Source organism: Somniosus microcephalus, chromosome 8, assembly GCF_052327205.1.
Source record: "Somniosus microcephalus isolate GS21.2 chromosome 8, FLI_Smic_1.0, whole genome shotgun sequence".
Lineage (NCBI taxonomy): Eukaryota > Metazoa > Chordata > Chondrichthyes > Squaliformes > Somniosidae > Somniosus > Somniosus microcephalus.
Window position 1 is genome coordinate 148,424,859 of NC_140994.1, and position 23,231 is coordinate 148,448,089.

At 43.7% G+C, this 23,231-nt stretch overlaps 1 protein-coding gene across 1 annotated transcript in view; it reads left to right on the forward strand.

Annotated features, from left to right (window-relative positions):
- LOC147113862 (protein phosphatase 3 catalytic subunit alpha-like) overlaps positions 1-23,231 on the forward strand; it is a 663,284-nt gene that overhangs the window by 219,841 nt on the left and 420,212 nt on the right. The window contains exon 2 of the mRNA XM_085995237.1: positions 8,603-8,737. Coding sequence (XP_085851363.1) covers positions 8,603-8,737 — 135 coding nt within the window. The remainder of the gene's footprint in view (positions 1-8,602; positions 8,738-23,231) is intronic.

Sequence of the window (23,231 nt, forward strand, 5' to 3'; positions counted from 1 at the left end):
CCGTGTTTGCGTGGGTTTCCTCCGGGTGCTCCGGTTTCCTCCCACAGTCCAAAGATGTGCGGGTTAGGTTGATTGGCTATGATAAATTGACCCTTAGTGTTAGGGGGATTAAATACGTGGGGTTACGGGGATAGGGTGGGATATGTGTTGGTGTAGGGGTTACGGGGATCGGGTGGGATATGTGTTGGTGCAGGCTCGATGGGCCGAAATGGCCTCTATCTGCACTGTGGGGTTTCTGTGAGTTCCCCTCTTTTCCTTTAAGAGAAGCACTGAAAGGATTTTCAACCTTGTAGTCTGAGACCATGTCCCATATATATGCATGTATGTATACATAGTAGTTATGTCTATTTCCATGGTATTTTCACATATTTGACTGTCCTTCATTAGGTAATTCCATCCCATAAGCATTGACTATTGCTGCTTTCTCTAGTTGTTGCGGGAATGACACAATTGGTGAATACTTAGGACATTTATGTCTTTACAGCTCCTTTAAATAGATATATGAATGCACAATCCATAAACACTTTAAATGCAGCCCATATGGGAATTCCCACAACGGAAGTTGCACACTTTTTGAAAATTGACTTTTTGATAACTACATCCTTGGATAAAAATTAAATAAAGAAATCCCTCAGCTCAACATTACAGGAAACTCTTTGGTATCTGGCACCGATGGGACTGGGATGGTGCCGGTTGATTAAAAATTCCGGATGACGGAGAGGGTTATCTACCGAGGCTATTTTTAACAAACAAAAATAAAAAAATCAAGAAATGTGCAGTATACAGTAATTGGATACTCACCTACTGAATGTTGTGTTAAGTGGATGGTGGAAGATGCTTGATTAAGTACAGTACTGCCAGTTGAGGGTAATCCACAACTCTTTAATTGCTTAACAGTAAAACAAAACTTATACAGTAAACGACTGTATACAGTACTGTAGTTGACTGTACACTTATTCCAAGTCCTTTTGCTTGGACCAACTTTTGGGAATTCCATAATGCAAGATGGGGGAGATAATTCACGATAAAGATGGAGAGACGCACAGAAAAATGGCGGATCGGAAGAGACTACCGACAGCGCGGGAGAGTCAGACTCCTGTTATTGAGGTGTTCGGAATTCCGACAGAGCCAGGAAGCCGAGTAGTGGCAGTTTGGAGAACTACCCCCACTGACTAACTCGGCCACTGCGGGAGACTCGGACTCGGACTCGCCAACATTTCCGGTTATTGAGGTGTTGTTTTCGGAGTATGAATTTTGCCGGTTAATAGAGAATTCCGGATATATAGGTGCCGTTTAAACGAGAGTTTCCTGTATTTTTATGTATAAATAGCTGCTCAGTCCTATTGGAGACTAGTTCACTTAAGTGTGCCTCTGTTATATGCACCTATTTTAATTAGCGTTTTAAGTGTGCAGCTTCGCTTCATGCTCCCATTCTCATCATTACAGATGCTAATCTGTTATTTTTTTATTTATCTTTGAGTCCGATCAATGTAAATATTGATGCTCTTTAAGCATTTGCAAGCTATCGTATTACAGTTCTTTAAGCAGACCCAAACTATCTCATTATTGTAACTAGGAAGTGGATTTTGCACTACAGGATACTTTGTATGTAATTATTTTAGGTGTATAATCCTGAGTGTAGGAAAGCTGCAGAACTAGTTATAAAGATAGGAATACACTGTACTTAAAAAAAAATTACGGCATAATTAAACGCAATATGAAAAGAATTTCAATCCCTTAAGTAAGAGTTTAATTTTTAGATTAAACCTAATAAAACATAAAATTATTGGTTTCATATGATGGCTGTCGATCAATGTCACAACAATACTACTCAAGTCTTTGCTTGCCAATGAATTAATATTGTACTGGCCGCGCTAGACGTGCTCCTATCTAGTTATCCAGCAAGTTAAACACTTATTCAAAATAATTCTTCGTGAAGCCGTTTGCTGTTTGAAGCCTTTACTTGAACAAATTTTTGTGAAAAGATATTGCGCTTGGCCTAACATATGAAATCAGATTACATTGGATTGTGAAACCCTATTGGAATCCTCCATTACTGCCAGGTTCTTCCTGGAATTCTACTTCCTGGGATTCTGCTTCCTGGGTTACTCGGGAAGAAAGGTACGAAGGTCAAATGACCTCACACAGGAAGAAATGAACAAAGGTCAAATGACCTCTGTTTCATACAAACACACTGCTAACACAATAACCACCACCAGAGGGTGCTACTGCATGTAAAAATGTCCAGAATGTCACATAATGTCCAGAACACTCCCCGTCTAGGGTCATTAACGACTCCACATAGTCCGAACTCTACTTGTCACTGGAGTCCTCTGGCGACAAAAGAAGAACCACCTCGGAGACGGTCCGTCGGTGTCGATGATAAGACGCAGCTTCCGTAGACTGCTGTGAGGAGGTAGGTTGCGTTCTGCTATGCATAGTTCCAATCTGGGTATGGTGAGGTCTGGCTGGGGCGCCAACTTGCCTCTATCAAAGACGAAGCCGATTTTGCTTTGTCCTTCTTGAGTGGTGACCTTCAGATAAGCCACACTTGCAATGGCCTTAGCGGATGCGTCTGCAAAGACACAAAGCTCTTTGAATTGGGCATTTAAGGGAGAGAAAGACGAATAGCAGCGAGGTATTCGGATCTCCTGTAAGTCTTGGAGTGAGTCTCTCCATCTGTCCCACTCTGCTTCCATCTCTTCAGGGAGAGGTGAATCCCACTCTTCAGCACGTGTGGAGAGTTCCCTGAGGAGCAGCTTGCCTTGTATGGTGACGGGCTAAGAAGCCGAGAGGGTCGTATAGGCTGTTGACTGCAGAGAGCACTCCTCTACGTGTGAAGGGTTTCTTGACGTCTAAGACTTGGAACGTGAACGTGTCTGTTGCTATGTTTCACGACACCCCTAGGCTACGCTGTAGGGGGAGGTCATCAGTGAAGAGGTCTAGGTCTTTGACGTCCTTAGCATGATCTTCAGGGGGGAATGCCTCCATCACTGCTGGTCTGTTAGAGGCTATCTTATGCAGCCTGAGGTTGGATAGTGCAAGTAGTTCCTGGGCTCGTCCGAGGGTACTGATGGCCTCTGCTTCGGTCGGGAATGACTTCAGTGCGTCATCGACATAGAACTCTCGTTCAATGAACCCTCTCACATCACTGCCAAAGTCGTCGTCTTCTTCCTTGGCAGCACTCCTTAGTCCGTATATGGCGACAGCAGGGGATGGGCTATTCCCAAAGACATGGACACGCATTCTGTAGTCCACAATGTCTCTATTGGGGTCATTGTCCCGATACCACAGGAAGCGGAGGAAGTGTCTGTGGTCTTCTCTCACCACGAAGCAATGAAACATGTGCTGGATATCGGCAGTGATGGCGACGGGCTCTTTCCTGAATCTCATGAGTACTCCCAAGAGGCTGTTATTAAGATCGGGCCCTGTGAGGAGTACGTCGTTGAGAGAGACTCCCTGATATGGTGCACTGGAGTCAAACACCACGCGGATCTGTTCCGGCTTTTTGGGATGATAGACTCCGAAGGAAGGGAGGTATCAACAGTCTTGGCCTTCCTGGAGTGGAGGAGCTAGCTCTGCATGATCATTGACAAGCATTTTCTTGACAAATACTAGGAAGTGTGCTTTCATCTTTTCAGATTCCTGGCGATGTCCTACAGGGTACACATTAACGAGGCATATCTTGGAGCATGCTCTTGCGCTCACTCCTTCTCCACACACCTCGGTGCACCTGGATGTAATCTCTGGACCAGCAGCTCCCTCTCTCTCCCCGCCGTGCTCTGAAGCGGGAGGAGGCATCTCTGACTCCCAAGGAGCTGGGCCTGGGTGGAGTGCTGAAATGTGCCATTCGCTTTCACATTCTGTGCATTTTGCATCCACCTTGCAGTTCTTGGCGAGATAGCTCGTGGACGAGCAGCACTTGAAACATATAGAGTTCTCTTTAAGATATTGTTTCCGATCTTCCAGGGACATCTCCCTGAAGCCTCTGCACTTCTTTAAAGGATGGGGCTTGTTGTGGATAGGGCATTGTTTGCTCATATCCTCAGGTTTCTTCTGAATCTTTGTGTGCTCAGTTGAGGACACTTGCATTTTGTGGACAGATATTGGTGTCTTTCCATGTCTGTCGAACTTGTCTCTTCTGGCAAGTGCTGGGTGGGAGGAGAAGAAGTTGAAGCTGGGGTCATTCCTGGCTTTGGCTTCTTTACGGATGAATTTAACGAACGCAGAGAATGGTGGGAACGCCACGTTGTGCTTTAGCTTGAACTTTGATCCAAACGTTATCCACTTCTCCTGCAGGTTAAATGGAAGCTTCTCAATGATGGGACTTACCCCTCTGGAAGTGTCTAAGTACGATAGACCGGATAGGTAGCCATCCTGCTTTGCAGCTTCGAGTTCCGACAGCAGATCTCCAAGGTCGCGGAGCTTCTGGGGTTCCTTACTCGTCAACCTCGGAAAGTTCTCCAACCTGTCAAAGAGAGCCCTTTCAATGGCTTCGGGCGAGCCGTAGCTTTCTTCCAGCCTCACCCAAGCCTTTTTCAACCCCTCTGGCAGCTGTCCCACATTGGCCGCTTTTATCCTGCAGGCCTGTCTGGCGGACTCTGGGCCGAGCCATTTGATAAGGAGGCCGAGCTCTTCTCCTGCCGACAGGTCTAAACCCGATATGGCATCGTGGAAGCAGGACTTCCAAGCCCGATAATTCTCCAGCCTGTCATCAAACTTGATTAACCCCGAAGTCACCAGCTTGGTGCGTGCAAGGTGTTTGGCGAGGTCGTAGGTGCTGGGACCTGTGCCAGGGTTGCCTTGGCTAGGGGCTCTGTTGGGGGTCTCAAGGAACCGAGTGGGGATTTGCCTCTGACTTTCTCCATTCGGCGTCCTATTCCTCTGCACCATGTCTTCCGTTCTGCTGGGGGAGACTCTGTGGTTTGAGGCACGCTGTCTACTTTGACCTTGGTTGGCAACTTGTGGCATGTTATACGAAGTGCTTGCGTCTGTAGAGATGTGCGGGCCGTCATCCCTTTCTGCTGTAAACTGTATGTCGGCATGGTCGCTCACGTAATCTATGGTGCGCTGTCGTGGACTCTGCCACGAAACGGGAATTAAAGGTTTGTAAGCTGTCTCGGGATGAGCTCCCTCCAAAATTGCCTCGAATACTTGTGTCTCGGCTAATGCAGCATCTATCTCTTTTTGTTGCTGCAGAGCATTTAATGTGGCTTGGAGACGGGCCTGTTCAGCCTGGCATTCAACTTGGTGACGGGCCTGTTCCGCTTGGAATTCAGCTTGGAGTCGGGCCTGTTCTGTTTGGAGTCGGGCCTGTTCAGCTTGGGGTTCTGCTTGGAGACGGGCCTGTCTTACTTTTATTTCTATTTCACTGTTCGCATGCGCAGCTCTGGCTTGAGCTGCCACTAGCTTAGCCCGTGCTCTGGTGATAGTCACGCTTATTCTAGAACCACCTGATGACCGTGAACCAGCTTGCGATCTGACGTAACCGGAGCTTATAGACCAATTGTCACCTTCTACAGTTTCGTCTGCCCGTTTAAGGTCTTCTACTCGCTGCAAAGCACTTTCATTATTATCTTCTGACATGTTGATGTGAGGTAGATGTGCTCTACGAGGTTAAGGCTTACACTGGGTTCCTCCTGCTCCGCTCTTCACAGCTAGCCGTATTGCTATCTTTTCACTGATATCTTTTCACTGCTAGCCGTATTGCTGTTTGAAGCCTTTACTTGAACAAATTTTTGTGAAAAGATATTGCGCTTGGCCTAACATATGAAATCAGATTACATTGGATTGTGAAACCCTTATGGAATCCTCCATTACTGCCAGGTTCTTCCTGGAATTATTCTTCCTGGGATTCTACTTCCTGGGTTACACAGGAAGAAAGGTACAAAGGTCAAATTACCTCTCACAGGAAGAAAGGAACAAAGGTCAAATGACCTCACACAGGAAGAAAGAACAAAGGTCAAATGACCTCTGTTTCATACAAACACACTGCTAACACAATAACCACCACCAGAGGGTGCTACTGCATGTAAAAATGTCCAGAATGTCACATAATGTCCAGAACAAATATTGCTTTTAATTCTACGTTTAAGTGTAATATTTGATTTTTCAAATTATGCCATGTCTGTGGTCCAAGGCACATTTCAAAAACACAAATGGGATAACTCATGGAACGAGTACTATTTTCACCAGAAAACAAAACCACCAACATAAGCTTATATTAACTGTTTTGTGTAACTCATCAACCACAGCCAATGCCTCTTCTGATTTACTGCATCAGAGTTGTAGAATATAAGTATGCCTAGAATATAGCTGTTCAACACAATATATATTTTAGGTGAATATTATAAACAGGATGCCTCAGGAGTGCAGATCAGTGGAAGTAATCTTATTATATAGAGCATTGGTCAGGCCCCATACAAAGTATTGGACCAGATTTTGCTGTTAGCGGCGAATGAACGGCGCCCGCCATTTGTTGGACTTGCACTTGCCCATAGACTTTCTATGGAGTTTTGCATGAAAAGTTGCTGTCAGCGGGACATCCAAACAGCACAGCACCCTGTACTGGACATCTGGGATCTGTGTGAACAGGGCAAGCAACTGTGTATCTCCTTAACCAATCAGATTGAAGAATCGTTAATGAGCAGCGCAGAGTGGAACCAAGCGTAAGTTCGAATAGTGAATTCAATCTCAAATCAGGTACAGAAAACAAAATAAAGAGGGGGAAGAAATATTGGATTAAGATTGGATTACCCTTTTAATGGCGTGACAAGCCTTAATTAAAAGAAAAAGTAAAAAAAGTATTTAATTAAAAAAAAAAAACTACAACAATAATTAAAAGCTGAAGGAATGAGACTCCACACTTGTGAAAGTTAATTTTCAGTGCCAGAGAGATTGTTTGGCAGTAGTTAAGGCTTATCACACCATTAAAAGGGTACTTACACTGGAATGGACAAGCACGAACGTTTTGTGGCGAGTTTAGTCTGTATCTACAGCGCCAGTACAGGAAATTCATGCCATTCAATACATTTAAATGGGGATCCAGATGGCAAGGCGCTGTTTTCAAGCAGCTTATTGAGGAGCGGTACATCTTGGACAGCAAATTCAGGATTTACGCGTTTAACTGTTCATCTCCGCTCGCCAGAAGTTGCTGTCTGATTTACGCATAAATAACGGTGAGCGGCGTTAACCTCGCTGTTATTTTCACAGCAAAATCTGGGCCATAATGTGCAGTTTGGGAACTCGCACTACAAAAAGGATGTAACTTCTCTGGAAAAGCTACAGAGACGAGCTATTAAGATGAAAAGGGGATAAGAATAAAACATATGAGGTTAGGCTCAAATAACTGGGATTTTGGTCAGCAAAGAATAGAGGAGCATGATTAAGGTTTTCACATTAATAAGGCTTAGGGATGTAGACAAACAGTCAGGCCTATTTGTATTGACATCCAATAGCAGGATAAGCGGATGTGAGTTTAAGCTGAGAAGAGATAGATTCAGGCAGGATGTAAGGAACTATTAATATACTGATGGTTGAATTTTGGACCAACTAATCAAGGGAGGTTATAGGGGTAATTAACTTGGATTTCTTTCATGTAAAAATGGACAAGTTTCTTGAATAGAAACACATTAATGGTTATAACTACTAAGACAGGAAGTTAGCCTAGATAGACGTGATCTCTTCCTGTCTTAAGATTTTCCATGTTTTAATGAAGAGAGATTGAAGGATAAAGATAAGAGATGAGAGCAGTACCTTAAGCTTGGATGGACCTGGACTTTACAAAAGGCAGATAATGTGGTGGTAGGTGCCTGATGTGCTGAAATTCATTGGGTGCGGAGGTCTGAGGCCTACAATGTATCTAAGATCTCACCATGTTCCATGCAAAGGAAGCAAAGAGTCTTCACACAAGCAGTGCACAAGACTCATTTGGCCCCCAACTCTGATGGTAATTAGGTGGCTACCCCAGATACTGGCTGGAACACCTAAGCAGTGCTCCAGCCATGCTGTGCCCATTTTCACTATTAGCCCCAGAGAGTTAAGAGTTGAAAAAGGGAAGAGAGGTTTGGTAAGAAAAAGTAAATTAAGCTTCATGGAGGTAGCTTTGACAATGGGGAAGATTTGGGTGTCCTTTTTGAGGTTGTGCCATAATGAGGCCAAGAATGATGAAACATGAAGAAATACTAAAGATGGTGCTCTCAAAGGGCAGCTGTTGATTAAACTTGATAAAGTGATAAGCTGGTTCTCTGGAGAATTGAAAGAAACAGTTTGCATCCATTCACGAAATGACATGAAGGGGGCGATCAGAAAGGACTATTTGAATCAAAGGATGGAGCTACTGTATATAGTAAACTGAATAGTCAAATTTTACATAGAACATCAATTTCTTTAAAAAAGATATTTGTTCTATGAAATATGTGGTACCAAATCCTATAGCGTTCTAATCCAAGTCACAATCACCAAAGATATGAGGCAACATTTACTGTATTGATTTAGCAGTTTTTTTAATAGCAATTTTAGCCACCATTTGATAAATTGAACAATTCCAAATAAATTATTTTCATATACACACATACATACATCACACAAATTTCTGTTTTAGTGTGCACAGCTCAAACTGAGAACAGAGATCCCCACTCTACGGACGGCAGCACCATCCTGAGCCAGACCTCCGCTTATAGCACGAACCCAACAGCACAGCATGAAGTCACAAAGGATCCTTCCTTCCAACGTAAAAGTAAGTGAATAGTTAAAGTCCTGAATTTTCCTTCATTCTCGTCACTTGAAGACTCATGAAAATTACCAATAATTTTTAACAGACACGGCATAAACAGAATATTATGTGTCAGTGACTAGAATGTAGAAAAATATCATTTGGGAATGACCTGCATGCCTTATTTATGACTTGAAATGTTTTCCATGCTCCCTCTGTACATGTGGCATCACTTCAAATGTTTTTCCCTGACATAACATTTCACAAAGCAAAATGTTGCCCCAGAATTAATAAAACATGTTGTAAAATAAAACCTTTTTAAAAAAAAAAAAAAACTTTTACAAATAATTGTAAACCTGAAACAATTTTTGACTTTGGAACGTGTTCTATTAACTGACTTAAAATTTAAAGAATAAATCTCCTAATTTCTCTGTCACTCACCATTTAATATCCTCCAGTTGCTACAATGGATATTCGTAAACAATGAAAGAAAAAAGAAAGACATGCATTTATATAGTGCCCAATCATTTCTTGAAGCGCTTTTCATACAATTTCTTTTGAAGTGCAGTAACTGTTGTTATATAGGCAAATGTGGCAGCCATTTTACAAATAGCAAGATCCCACAGACAGCAATTAAATGATTTTAAAGATAATGTTTGTGGGAAAAATATTGCCCAGGAGAATTCCCTCCTCTGCCTCAAAAAGTGTCGCAAGGTGTAAAATCCACCAGGACAGGCAGATAGGATTTTGGTTTAACATCTCATCTGAAACAAAACAACTCTGATAATGAAGCAGTCCTTTGGTACTATATTGGAAGGTCAGCCTAGTTTATGTGCTTAATGAATGAAGCTTGAACTTACCGTCTTCTGACTCGGAGGTGAGACTGCTTCCAAATAACCCATGTTGGCCTTCAATCTTGCAATAATGCATGATTTCCAGTGTCAGTCCATTGCATAGTGCAAAGTGTAGCAAAGATTGAGTCTAGCCCCATAAGTGTAGTTAGAAACAAGTGAAATTCATAGTATGTGTTATGAACTGTAGTGTGATAGAAGTAGCTGGTTAATTACCATAGCAATGAAAGAAATCCAGTGATGCAGTTAGTTTAACTCTTGCCACCCCATCCATTTTATTTGGTGTTATTTCATTGAAATAGCAGTAATTAATATCCCTAAACTGAGTTGTTGATTCTTACAGTCATCATTTTTATTAACCAAATATAATTGTGATGTTTTTGAACAGTTTCAGTCATCTTTAGATTTAGATTTCAGTATACCACTATTTATTGAGTTTGAGACATATCAAGCTGTTCCAAGACATTTGCTAACATCATTTTTGAATTCGTCTGGAAGAAGCTAAAAAAAAATTTGCATGTCTATCACTCTAGTTTGATTCTCCTTTCCTGTAGGGATGCATGTGCCCTCCATTTCATACCTCCCTTAATACAGCATAAATTGGAAATGTTCTGTTTGGGGAATTGTGGCATGATAACCATTCAATACATGATGACGTGCTCCACTGATTGGATTGTGCTGCAATTCCATGTCACTCCTAGGAGTTCTCTTATACTTAAAAATTGGGGCCTTAAAATCAGACACGTGATCTGGCTTGCTTGATGGCATGGCATGCTGCATTTTGTGCTGCTTGTTTTCAGGGTTTGCGAGAGGCCCCATTACTGTGCAGTCTTTGTTTAAATACAAAAGTATGGTAAGCAGGTCCCAAGCACAATTTTACACCTTCAGATGAGGTTCCATCCATTGTGCGAACTTGCACATAAAAAGTAGGTGCATGGAGCGCCTTGGGACCTCAACTGCTTGTGTAAGTTTCTTCAAGAAAAATGGTGATTTCCAGTGCAGTAAAATAAAATTTACATTCTGCGTTTTCAAATACGTTTTGCTCTATGGATTAGTTGGTTTTGCTGGGTGTACTCCAGCCAGTAGCCTATTCAAATTAGAGGAAGGGATTCTCATCACAAAATTTGGCATGGCCTGCCCCCTGAGCTGTTGGCACATGTGCATCTGCATCACAGGGCAGCTCCAGCCTATTTTTGCTAATCTTATGGGAGGTAATACTTCCACTCTATGCCTGCTGCCACATGGTGCATGTGAAGAATTTTCCAGGATTGCCGACCTGCTTATAGTATTTTTCCCTTTTTGTGTAATAGAATGAGTGTGCTCTAGTTTAACGTTGATGGCACCGGTGTGTCCTACATGTAGTAGGAAAATTTCAGTGAAGACATCCGCTGGCTCTCAGTTACAAGCTCAGCTATTTTAAAATAGAGCTGATGGCCTAGATTCTCTGACTGTAACGTCAATAACATTACAATCAGAAAATCTAGGCTTATGCCTCTAACACAGGACATCTGTCTGTGCAACAGTAAGAGAATTCCACCTCTAAATATCTGAAATCTGCTTCTGACAACACAATGACCTGTTTGTTCCTGAAGATACCACCTGGCCTGTCAGCCTTTTCCCCAATTTGGTACAATAGGTAACTTCTGGGAACTCTCGTATTAAACAAATTCAGAACCTGTAATGAAAAGGTCATCACAAAGCTAGGCCACATTTTGCAGAAGGACCACATCATGACCTTTCAACAGCCAGTGAAGAAATTTTTTCACATGACTGGATCATCTTCCAGATGGAGCACTTCCTGTCAGACTAAATGATAGTAAATAAACACCAATGCGAGTTGACTCCATTAGACCTACCATCTGTGCCCCAAAGACACCCAGTACACTAGGCTCATTTCCACAATGGCAGATTCCACAGATTTGCTTAGTCGTGGCATGGAGACCCAGGCTACCATAAGAAATAGGAGCAGGAGTAGGCCATATGGCCCCTCGAGCCTGCTCCACCAATCAATAAGATCATGGCTGATCATCCACCTCAACTCCACTTTCCCGCCGATCTCCATATCCCTTGATTCTCTTAGAGTCCAAAAATCTATCTATCTCAGCCTTGAATATACTCAAACACTCAGCATCCACAGCCCTCTGGGGCAGAGAATTCCAAAGATTCACAACCCTCTGAGTGAAGAAATTTCTTAAATGGCCAAACCCTTTTCCTGAGACTATGCCCCCTAGTTCTAGACTCCAGCCAGGGGAAACAACTTCTCAGCATCTACCCTGTTAATCCCCTTCAGAATTTTGTATGTTTCAATTAGATCACCTCTCTTCTAAACTCCAGAGAGTATAGGCCCATTCTACACAATCTCTCATCATAGGACAGCCCTCTCATCCCAGGAATCAATCTAGTGAACATTCATTGCACCACCTCCATGGCAAGTATATCCTTCCTTAGATAAGGAGACCAAAACTGTGCACAGTACTCCAGGCGTGGTCTCACCAAGGCCCTGTACAATTGTAGCAAGACTTCCTTACTCTTATACTCCAACCCCCTTGCAATAAGGGCCAACATGCCATTTGCCTTCCTTATTGCTTGCTGTACCTGCATGCTAGCTTTCTGTGTTTCTTGCATGAGGACAGCCAAATTTCTCTGAATACCAACATTTAAAAGTTTCTCACCCTTTAAAAAAATTCTGTTTTACTATTCTTCCTACCAAAGTCAATAACCTCACATTTCCCTGCATTATACTCCATCTGCCACCTTACTGCCCACTCACTTAGTCTACCTATATCCCTTTGCAGACTCTTTGTATTCTCTTCACAGCTTACTGTCCCACTTAGATTTGTATCATCAGCAGACTTGGATACATTACACTCAGTCCCTTCATCTAGGTCATTAATAAATAGATGAGGCCCCAACACTGATCCTTGTAGCACCTCACTAGTTACAGCCTGCCAACCTGAAAAAGATCCGTTTATCCCTACTCTCTGTTTTCTGTCTGTTAACCAATCCTCTATTCATGCTACGATATTACCCCCAACCCCATGAGCCCTAATCTTGTGTAATAACCTTTTATGTGGCACCATATCGAATGCACCCTCAAAAAACTCTAATAAATTTGTCAAACGTGATTTACCTTTCATGAAGCCATGTTGGCGCTGCCTAATTATGTTATGATTTTCTAAGTGTCCTGATACCACTTCTTTAACAATGGATTCCAGCATTTTCGATACTACTGATGTCTGGCTAACTGGCCTTAGTTCCCTGTTTTCCCTCCCCCTTCTTTCTTGAATAGCAGTGTTACATTTGCAACCTTCGAATCCATTGGGACCGTTCTAAAATCTAGGAAATTTTGGAAGATCAAAACCAATGCATCCACTATTTCTGCAGCCACCTCTTTTAGAACCCTAGGATGTGGGCCATCAGGTCCAGGGGATTTGTCGGCTTTTAGTCCCATTAGTTTCTTTAGTACTTTTTCTCTACTTATATTAACTACATTAAGTTACTCATCCTCATTAAACCCTTGGTTCCCCACCATTTTTGGTATGCTTTTTGTGACTTCTACTGTGAAGATAGATACAAAATATTTGTTTAACGTTTCTGCCATTTCCTTATCCCCCATAATAATTTCTCCTGTCTCCATCTCTAAGGGACCAATGTTTACTTTTGCTACTCTCTTCCTTTTTACATACGTTTTTTTCTTTTTTATCAATTTTTTGGTCATCCTTTGCTGGTTTCTGAGACTCTCCCAATCCTCAGGCTTACTACTAATCTTCGCAACATTATAAGCTTCTTCTTTCAATCTAATGCTATCCTTAACTTCTTTAGTTAGCCACGGATGGATCACTTTTCCCATGGAGGTTTTGTTTCTCAATGGAATGTATTTTTGTTGAGAATTATGAAATATTTCTTTAAATGCTAGCCACTGCTTATCTACCACCATACCTTTTAATCTATTTTTCCAATATACCTTAGCCAACTCGCCAATCATGCCTGTGTAATTGGCTTTATTTAAGCTTAAGACTCTAGTTTTGGACTTAGAATTTCACGTTAAGTTTGGGAGGGACTTGCCTATCATATTATGATCACTCTTCCCCAGAGTATCCTTTACTATGAGATTGCTAATTAACCCTGTCTCATTAGACAATACAAGATCTAAAATAGCCTGTTCCGTGGTTGGTTCCATGATGTATTGTTCCAGGAAACTGTCCCGAATGCATTCCATAAACCCGTCCTCCAGACGACCTTTGCCAATTTGATTTGTTCAGTCTATATGATGATTAAAGTCCCCCATGATTATTGCATTACCTTTATTACAAGCTCCTACTACTTCTTGATTAATATTCTGTCCAACAGTAGAGCTACTGTTAGGGGGCCTATATACTACTTCCACCAGTGTTTTCTGCCCCTTGTTATTCCTTATCTCCACCCATACTGATTCTACTTCCTGATCTTCCGAGCCGAGATCCTTTCTCTCTACTGTCCTTATGTCATCCTTTATTATCAGGGCTACCCCACCCCTCCTTTTCCATCTGCCTGTCTTTTCGAAATGTCAAGTACCCTGGAACATTTAGTTCCCAATCTTGGTCACCTTGCAACCATGTCTCTATAATAGCTATTAGATCAAACCCATTTATCTCTATTTGTGCCATTAGTTTGTCTATCTTGTTACAAATGCTTCATGCATTCAGATAGACCACTCTTTGAGTCATGAATTTAACACTCTGATCTGCTTGACCCTATGCCAATTTGCGTTGGCTCAGGTAGTAATCCAGAGATTATTACCCTTGAGGTTCTGCTTATTAATTTAGACCTTAGCTCCTCAAACTCCCTCAGCAGAACTTCATTCTTAGTTCTATCTATGTCATTGGTTCCTACATGGACCACGATAACTGGATCCTCCCCCTCCCACTCCAATTCCTGCCCAGCCACGAGGAGATATCCTTAACCCTGGCACCGAGCAAGCAACACAGCCTTCGGGAATCTCTTTCATGGCTGCAGAGAACAGTATCTATCAATCTGACTATACTGTCCCCTACCAGTACCACATTCCTTCCTTCTCCCTCCACTTGGATGGCCCCTTGTACCACGGTGCTGTGGTCAGTTTGTCCATCCTCCCTGCAGTCCTTTTCCTCATCTATACAGGCAGCAAGTACCTCGTACTTCATACCTGTTGGACAAGGCTGAGGCTCCACCATCACTACATCCTGGGTCCCCACACCTGCCTGACTTGCAGTTACCCCCTCCTGACCCTGACCACTGACTAACTCTAAAGTACTACTTAACCTAAAGGGTGTGACTGCCTCCTGGAACAAAGTGTCCAGGTAACTCTCCTCGTCCCTGATGCATTACAGTGTCTGCAGTTCGTACTCCAGCTCAATAACACTGAGCCGAAATTCCTCGAGTTGCAGACACTTACTGCAGATGTGGTTGCTCGGGATTGCGATGCTTTCCACAAACTCCCACATGCTGCAGTTACGACACACCACCAGCCATGCCATCTCTAACCTCGTTTTATTTATTAATTAATTAGTTAAAACTGTTATTCAATCGATATTTTAGGTTTATTGTTAGATTATTTTATCTAATTTAAGCTATTAATTTAATAAGCACTATCAAGTTACAGTTTCTCAGCTCTTAATTTAACCCCCTTCCCTAACTTGGAGAGCAAAAAGAGCTGTAATACTTACCAACCAATCACCTACTTGCTCTCCTGTGAAATCACGGATTTTTTTGTTGTTGTTTTTGAATCAGAGCCTCGCCACTGCTTTAATTCAGCTCCGCTCTCGAGCTGCTCTTTATCCTCTCGCTGCAGCCGCTGCTTTAATTCAGGTCCGCTCTCAGGCTGCTTTTTAACCTCTCGCTGCAGCCGCTGCTTTAATTCAGGTCCGCTCTCAGGCTGCTCTTTATCCTCTCGCTGCAGCCGCTGCTTTAATACAGGTCCGCTCTCAGGCTGCTTTTTAACCTCTCGCCGCTGCCGCTGCTTTAATACAAGTCCGCTCTCAGGCTGCTTTTTAACCTCTCGCTGCCGCCGCTGCTTTAATTCAGCTCCGCTCTCAGGCTGCTTTTTAACCTCTCGCCGCTGCCGCTGCTTTAATTCAGGTCCGCTCTTGGGCCGCTCTTTATCCTCTGGCCGCTGGCGCTGCTTTCATTCAGCTCCGCTTTCAGGCTGCTTTTTATTCTCTCGCCACTGCCGCTGCTACAAATAATTGAAAAGGAATACTAGGAAATACAGAGGCAAACCCTTCCAATTACCACGTGCAGTAAAATACAGTAATGTCACCTGAAAATCATACACCAAAAATATTGCACCATCTTATCACAAATTCCATTTATGCCTGGAAAACAAGCACTGGAGAGACCACAGCCAGGCAAGCTTCTACGCAATACCTGGTCCTGTCCACAAATCTAGCTAACCCAGAAAGTGGTCTGGAATGTTATAGATGATTACTAGTCTTATGAGCCTCCTCAGATCCATTTCTCTGATTACTGGGTTTTCTCTGAGCGATTAAAGAGGCCCCACAACATCCAGACCACCACAGCGTATCAGCTGGTGGAGAAGATGCATCCCTCTGCTATGATGAAACCCTATCACAAATATGTTTGTAAAGCAATGATCTCATAGTTGGAGTGAGTGATCAATCTTTGCCTAACGCTTGGAAAATACAAATAGATTTTGGCCCTTTTTAGGGCTCTATATGATAGCCCTCCTCATAAACACCAGAGCAGGGTAACATGATAGTAACAACATACAAAATGATTGAAAAGGATTTTCTTTTAAACCAGACAAATATATTCATCTAATATAATAAATATTGACAATCATTTTGAGGCTATAAGCTAAACTATTTTCCATTAGACAACAAAAATGACTTTGTGTAATAATGAGGGGAATTTTAACGTGGGGGAGCGTGTAGGCATGGGCGGGGGGGGTTAAAACCGGCAAAAATGTCAGCGCATTGGGAAGCCGGCTCCAACCCACCGATTTCCACGTTTAACTGGAGCGCGTAACCCCCTCGGGAGAGGCAGGTTACCTATTAACATATGCTAATCACTCAATTGGAGCGATATTTCAACTGACTTTCAAATTTAAAGCGCTTCCATGGGTTTCCTGGGCTTCCTGAAACTCCCCAGTGAAAACAACGGCAATTGAGGGGGCTGAATCAAGTTCATGGAAATACAGTAATATATGCTCTGTATTCACAACTGCTTTCTCACCTGCTCGTGGGAAAGGGTTTGTACACAGTACTTTTGCTGAGAGTATACTTTCTACACAGCAGTCTTTGGCAGTTTTCTGAATCACAACAGGATGGGTGGCACTTTGGCTGTCTTAGATTGGACCTCAGACGAGGACTAATATAACCAGCAGCAGCAGCAGCCTGCTCTTGAGAGGCCTGTAGCTGAGCAGCAGAGAGGGGAGCAGCAGAAGGGTGCAGCTCGCAGGAGGCACTACCCACAACCCACTGTACAGGCAGAGTGTACTGGCCGCGCTAGACGTGCTCCTATCTAGTTATCCAGCAAGTTAAACACTTATTCAAAATAATTCTTCGTGAAGCCGTTTGCTGTTTGAAGCCTTTACTTGAACAATTATTTGTGAAACTGTAAACAAAGATAAAGTATGTTTTGTACATAAACTGAGTACTATACATTCGATATTACATAAGATATAAATATATTTACAACAGTAGAATAGACTAATTGTATAACTAACTAACATTTGGACTAACTTCTGTAACTATCAAATATTAACCTTTTATAAACATATTATTGTCAAAATACTACTCTGACAATGTTGCTATTATGCTAACAAACAAAGATACTCACAGATATTGCGCTTGGCCTAACATATGAAATCAGATTACATTGGATTGTGAACCCCTCATGGAATCCTCCATTACTGCCAGGTTCTTCCTGGGATTCTACTTCCTGGGTTACACAGGAAGAAAGGTACGAAGGTCAAATGACCTCTCACAGGAAGAAAGGAACAAAGGTCAAATGACCTCACACAGGAAGAAAGGAACAAAGGTCAAATGACCTCTGTTTCATACAAACACACTGCTAACACATAACCACCACCAGAGGGTGCTATCTGCACATAAAATAGTCCATCGGTCCAGAACACAGAGGCTCAGTTTCCTTCACATGTCTCTGAACAGCAGTGTTTCAGGAAGCGCAAATTGTTGCGTTGGGTGGTGGCAGACATCTGCAGCCTCCTGGAAGAAGACCTGCTGCTGGCTGGACCTGGTGGCCACGCATTACCAGTGGCTGTCAAAGTCACCACTGCCCTCAATCTTTTAGACTCCAGATCCGTCTACCGCTCTGCCAGAGACATATCCAGGATCTCCCAGTCGGTGGCCCACAAATGCATAAGACAGGTGACTGATGGCTTCTTTGCCAGGGCAGACAATTATGTGAAGTTCGCTTGTGATGATGCCAGTCAGAATGAGCAAGTGCTCTGTATGGCTTCCCACAGATTTTGCGCACCAACGACTACACACACGTGGCAATCCAGGTTCCCCCAGATCAACCAGAAGTATTTGTCAACTGCAAGGGCTTCCACTCCATCAGTGTGTAGCTGGTGTGCAGCCACAAAAAGATCTTTATGCTGGTGTGCGCAAGATTCCCAGGGAGCTGCCATGATTCTTTTGTCTTGCGGCAGTCCAAGCTCACAACGTTGTTGGACCTGCAAGCAGACTTAAGGGGTGGCTGCTAGGAGACGAGGGACACCCGCTTCAAACTTGGCTGACAACACCTGTCAAAAACTCAACCAATGAAGCCCAACAGCGCTACAGTGAATGTCATATGACCACCAAATGCATGATCGAACAAGCCACCGACATGCTGAAGATGCACTTCAGATACCTAGACAGATCTGGATGTGCCCTTCAGTACACACCAGCCATGGTGTCCAGAATGGTCGTGGTGTGCTGTGCTCTGCACAACATTGCGCAGCAGCAACGGTTGCACCTGCAGGAGGAACAAGGTGCAGAGCTCAGATCCTCTATGGACGATTCCGAAGAAGAGGAGGATTAGGAAGACGAGGAGGAAGGTGATGAGGACAGTGCACCACCAGCTGCTCACATTGCTGCCCGAATAACCCTTATTAATGCAAGGTTCACTTAGATTGCACCAGTGCACCAATCTTAGAAGCACATACAATGGCCACTCTTCCCGCCCCCCACCCTCCCCACCCCAATGCCACTGACACAAAACAGCCCTGCAAACAACTAACCACCCCTTGCACATCCCACCATTGGTCCCCATCAATACATGTCTTCCCATTCATCATCAAAAAAGTTAAAAGGCGACTTGACACCCAGCAACAAAGAATGGGCAACAGAGAAAAGTGGTGCAAAAGAATAAAATTTATGTGCTTTAACTAAACAACATAAACTTAACAACATTACACTTTATCATACATTCATGTGCATACACTTGCACAACAACAAAACTTTCCTCTTCCTTCAGCTCCTATGTGGTGCAACCCCTGTGGCTTCAGCAGTGGTAGAGGCAGCTGCTCAGATCCCTGCTCTGACTACTGAGATGCACTTGGCCGATGTGCCCTGGGTTTTGGAGCTCGTGAGGGCCTCACCAAAGATTGCTCCACCTTCACCTATGCAGGGGCAGGCTTGGCCATCGGGAGACGAGGCAGCATGTCGGGTACTGACTGTGGTGGGGTGGGGGTGCCTGGCAGCAACAGGTGAGAAATGGAAGTGCTTTGAGTGGAGTCCTCACTTCAATGTCCCCTTTTGCCATCAACCCTCTCATGGTCCAGCCACATTTCACTGTGCTGGAGAGCACTTTGGTGCAGATCTGTGTGGGACTGTGAGACCTAGGCTAAGGTATCTGTCATTCTGTTTAAGGTGGCAGACGTGTTGACATGCAGAGTCTGCACTGCCGTGCTCAAGGCGTGCATGGACTCATTTGTTTGGAGCAGAAGAGCACATTACAATGCCCTGCGACATGAACCCACTCATGCTTGAGGTGGACTTCTCCAGTCTCTCTGCAATCATGGTGAGTCTACTTTGACGACATGTCAGTGCATTGCACATTGTCTGCTGCTGCTCAATGATTCTCCTTTTCATCGACGGCCCCCGGGGTACAGAATCTGTATCCAGCTGAGCAGAACTTGGAGAGGGCTGTGTCCACTGACGCAGACTCCCCACTGCTGTCCCTGTCTCCACCATCTGCTCTTGTGAGTTACCAGGTGAAAACCCAACTATCTGACTTATTGGTCCCACTGAAGTGCGAGTATCTGAGCTGAGTCCTGGATTGGGGAATCCTCAGAAGGATTCAGCTCATCTGAGGAATCATCGTCCGACCTCTGCTGCACACGTGAAGGCCCTGTTGGAGATAAAAGATAGGAAGTAGTGCTGGCAAGGTAAGATAGATTTTTGAAAATTAAGGGAATCAAGGGATATGGGGATAGTGCAGGAAAGTGGAGATGAGGTATAAGATCAGCCATGATTTTACTGAATGGCGGAGCAGGCTCGAAGGGCCAAATGGCCTACTCCTGCTCCTATTTCTTATGTTCTAATGTTGCAAGTTATCATTATGAAGACGATGATATTTCACTCGCTATTGAAATCAAGTCAACATGACTGGGTGCCCTATGACATGTGGGTCGCTGATATTTAATTGCGTCACCAGGTAGCTGGGAGGTCTCTGTCTCCCCAGCACGGACGGCCAAGGACACTGAAACTCCACTTATCTCCAGCGCCGCCTCCTCTGCACTTATGAGCTGGGAAATGTGTGGAGGCCCACCTCTGGATCTCGCTCTCTCCCTGGTATTCTGTGCTCTCTTCTGCAAGGAGCGAAAGAACAAACCTATGAGTGAGTGTAATGGCATGTGTTCGTCCGATGGATGGAGTGCATTTGGTGAGGGTGACTATCAGGGAGAGGTATGAAATTGCATGAAGATGAGGATGAGTGGGATTGGTGGATGGACAGATGGGGATGTGAGGAAGTGCATAGAAAGTGAAGGATGGGTGCGCGTGTGAGGCAAGTGGGTGTGAGGAGTGATGTGATGGAGTAGGCTTGAGAAAGCAGAGAGAGGTGTTGGAGTGATGCGCACAGCAGGATGTAGGTGAAGGTGCAACTGTACTCGCCTTTCCTGACCTGGTTAGGTCATTAAAGTGCTTCCTGCACTGAATCATTAAGCATGGCACTACGCTCCTGCTGCTCCTCTCCTCGGCCACCTCCAGCTGTGCCTTCTTGGTGTCACCAGCAGGTTTTCTTCCTCCCATTGCTGGGGAAGAGAATCTCTTTGCGACTCACTGCCCCCAGCAGCACATCAAGGGAGCCATCATTGAAATGCGGCGCAGCCTTTGCCCGCCTCGAATCCATCATTTAGCTTCCTCTTCCTTTGTTGCAAACTCCAACTCCTCCAAATTCCATCTTCGGATTGGCCCTTTAAATACTGGAGTTGAGATCACCTGATGCGGGTCCTCATCACGCCCACTGCCGCGCTTTGGACGCCAAACCCGGAAGTAAAATGCTAATGAGCTGGCTGAGCTCAAAAGCCACAGACAGACGCGCTGAACTTAATTATAGGTTTCCCACGCAATATCGGATCTTCCCGCTCCCAACACGTCTCCGAATTAATATCGAGGCCAATGTTTTTCAGCCTTCAGTTTCAGCTTCAGCCATTAAAGCACACCAACATCTTGTGATCTTATTAGCAGTTTCCTGCTATAGTGCTCAACTGCAATTTCTGTGTCATCGCTAATTCTTTTCACCCGTAGAGGCTGCCACACACCTCCAGTTACTTCTTTTCAAATTTAATTGCTGTTGATTCATAAAACATTGGAATTGACGAAAAGTTCTTAATGTTTATTCACAGCCAAGCAAACACTTACTAATGAGGTTCTATTTTCCTTTCCCTCTTTCTGTCTTGTGATTTAAGCAGTTCCGTTGATATTCTATATTGTGTAGATGGAAAGAGGATAAAATACTTGGTCATCTTATTTCTACATTAATAATGAGGTAATGGAATATGAGTAACAGTAGAATTTATTATTGATTATTGCTGAAATACAGCCTGTATAGGAAGCAGAGTTTGCAATGTGAAGAGTGTTGTTCAATGCAGCTGATCCAATGAGAAATCAGATTACAGGAGTGCTGATGTTTCTCATCATTCAAAATGTCAGGCTTATTATGAGTGGGCAGATTTTTTCCTGACCTGATTTTCAGCAAGTGTGCAGAACAAATTAGTTTAAAAAAGGTCAGAGCACACTGTGATTTCAGGACTATAATAAGACACAGCATCTAACATAAACAGCAATGCACAGTGTGCTGCTGTTTATGTGATTGGTACTGTGGCACAGTTTTTGTAGGTGCTGGATAAAGCAATGTGTCTGTATTCATGGTTTCCAGTCAAAAATTCTATACTGAAAAGAAATATGCAATTTAGCCTGAGTACATGTGTGTACATTCAGCTGAATTGGTGCAGATTAATGCACAGCAGGGGTTGCATTCTGGCACGTGGTCACAGTCTACTGGTGCAGGTCAGCCTGAAACGGCACACGCTAGATTTTTGCAATTTCTGTGTCATTTACAAATACATCTCTCAAGTAGCTTCTGTAGCTGCACCTTGCTGCACACACATGAAGCACGAGCCACTGGAAAATAATGCTTCAGGGGGTGATGTTGAACTTTGCTTTCAATTTGATTTCTAAAACAGATTTATGCACTTCCAAAATATGGGACAAAACGACATTCATATTATGTCTGCCCCCAATAATTGTCTTATTTGACATTTTAATCAATGTTTAAGTTATATGTTGTGAACAATGTGGAGATAATAGGGGGAATTTTAACCCCAAGAACAGGTGGGTGGGAAGGTAAAAATTTTAAAATTCTCAAACCCAATCCAAAATCTTTTAGGAGGCTGCGTGCCTCCATTTTAACTCAATTTTTATTTTTAACGCATCGAGTTACCTGCGGGAATCCCAGCAGGTAAAAGGAGGCGCGAAGGGTTGGATCCATGAGGAAACTGCTTTATTGCATTGCTTGTGGGCCAGGAGGAGCAGGAGTGCTTCCCTTGACCCATCAAACTTACACACCTGTCAATCTGGCTGGTTGTCGGACGGGAAACCTGTTGAAAAAATTTAATAGACGCCCTGTCGTTAAAGTATGCAGGGCGTGAGGGATATCTTTACTTTTGGGTTTCCTGTCCGAAATCCTACTCCCCCTGCCCCCCACCCCCACTCTCTTCCTGACTCTGAGTAAATATCGGGACCAATATACTAGAATTGGAAATGTGTTCTGAGTTATTGTATACATCAGATGACAGAAAGCTGTAGAAGTAATTGACACTCTGAAGTTTGTCATTGATTAGTTCAGTGATTTTTCTTTAATTCAATCGCGGGATCATTGCCCATCTCTCGTTGCCCTTGAGAAAGTGGTGTTGCCCCTTCTTGAACTGCTGCAGCCCATGAGGTGAAGGAGGAAGAGAATTCTAGAATTATGACCCAGCAGCGATGAAGGAATGGTGATAAATGTTCAAGTCGGGGTGGTGTGTGATTTGGATGGAAAATTGGAGTTGCTGGTGTTCCCATGTACCTGTTGCACTTGTCCTCCTAGGTAATGGAGCTCGTGGGTTTGGAAGGTGTTGCCAATCAAGCCTTAGCGACTTTCTGCATGCACACTGTATCCACGATACACCCGTGGTG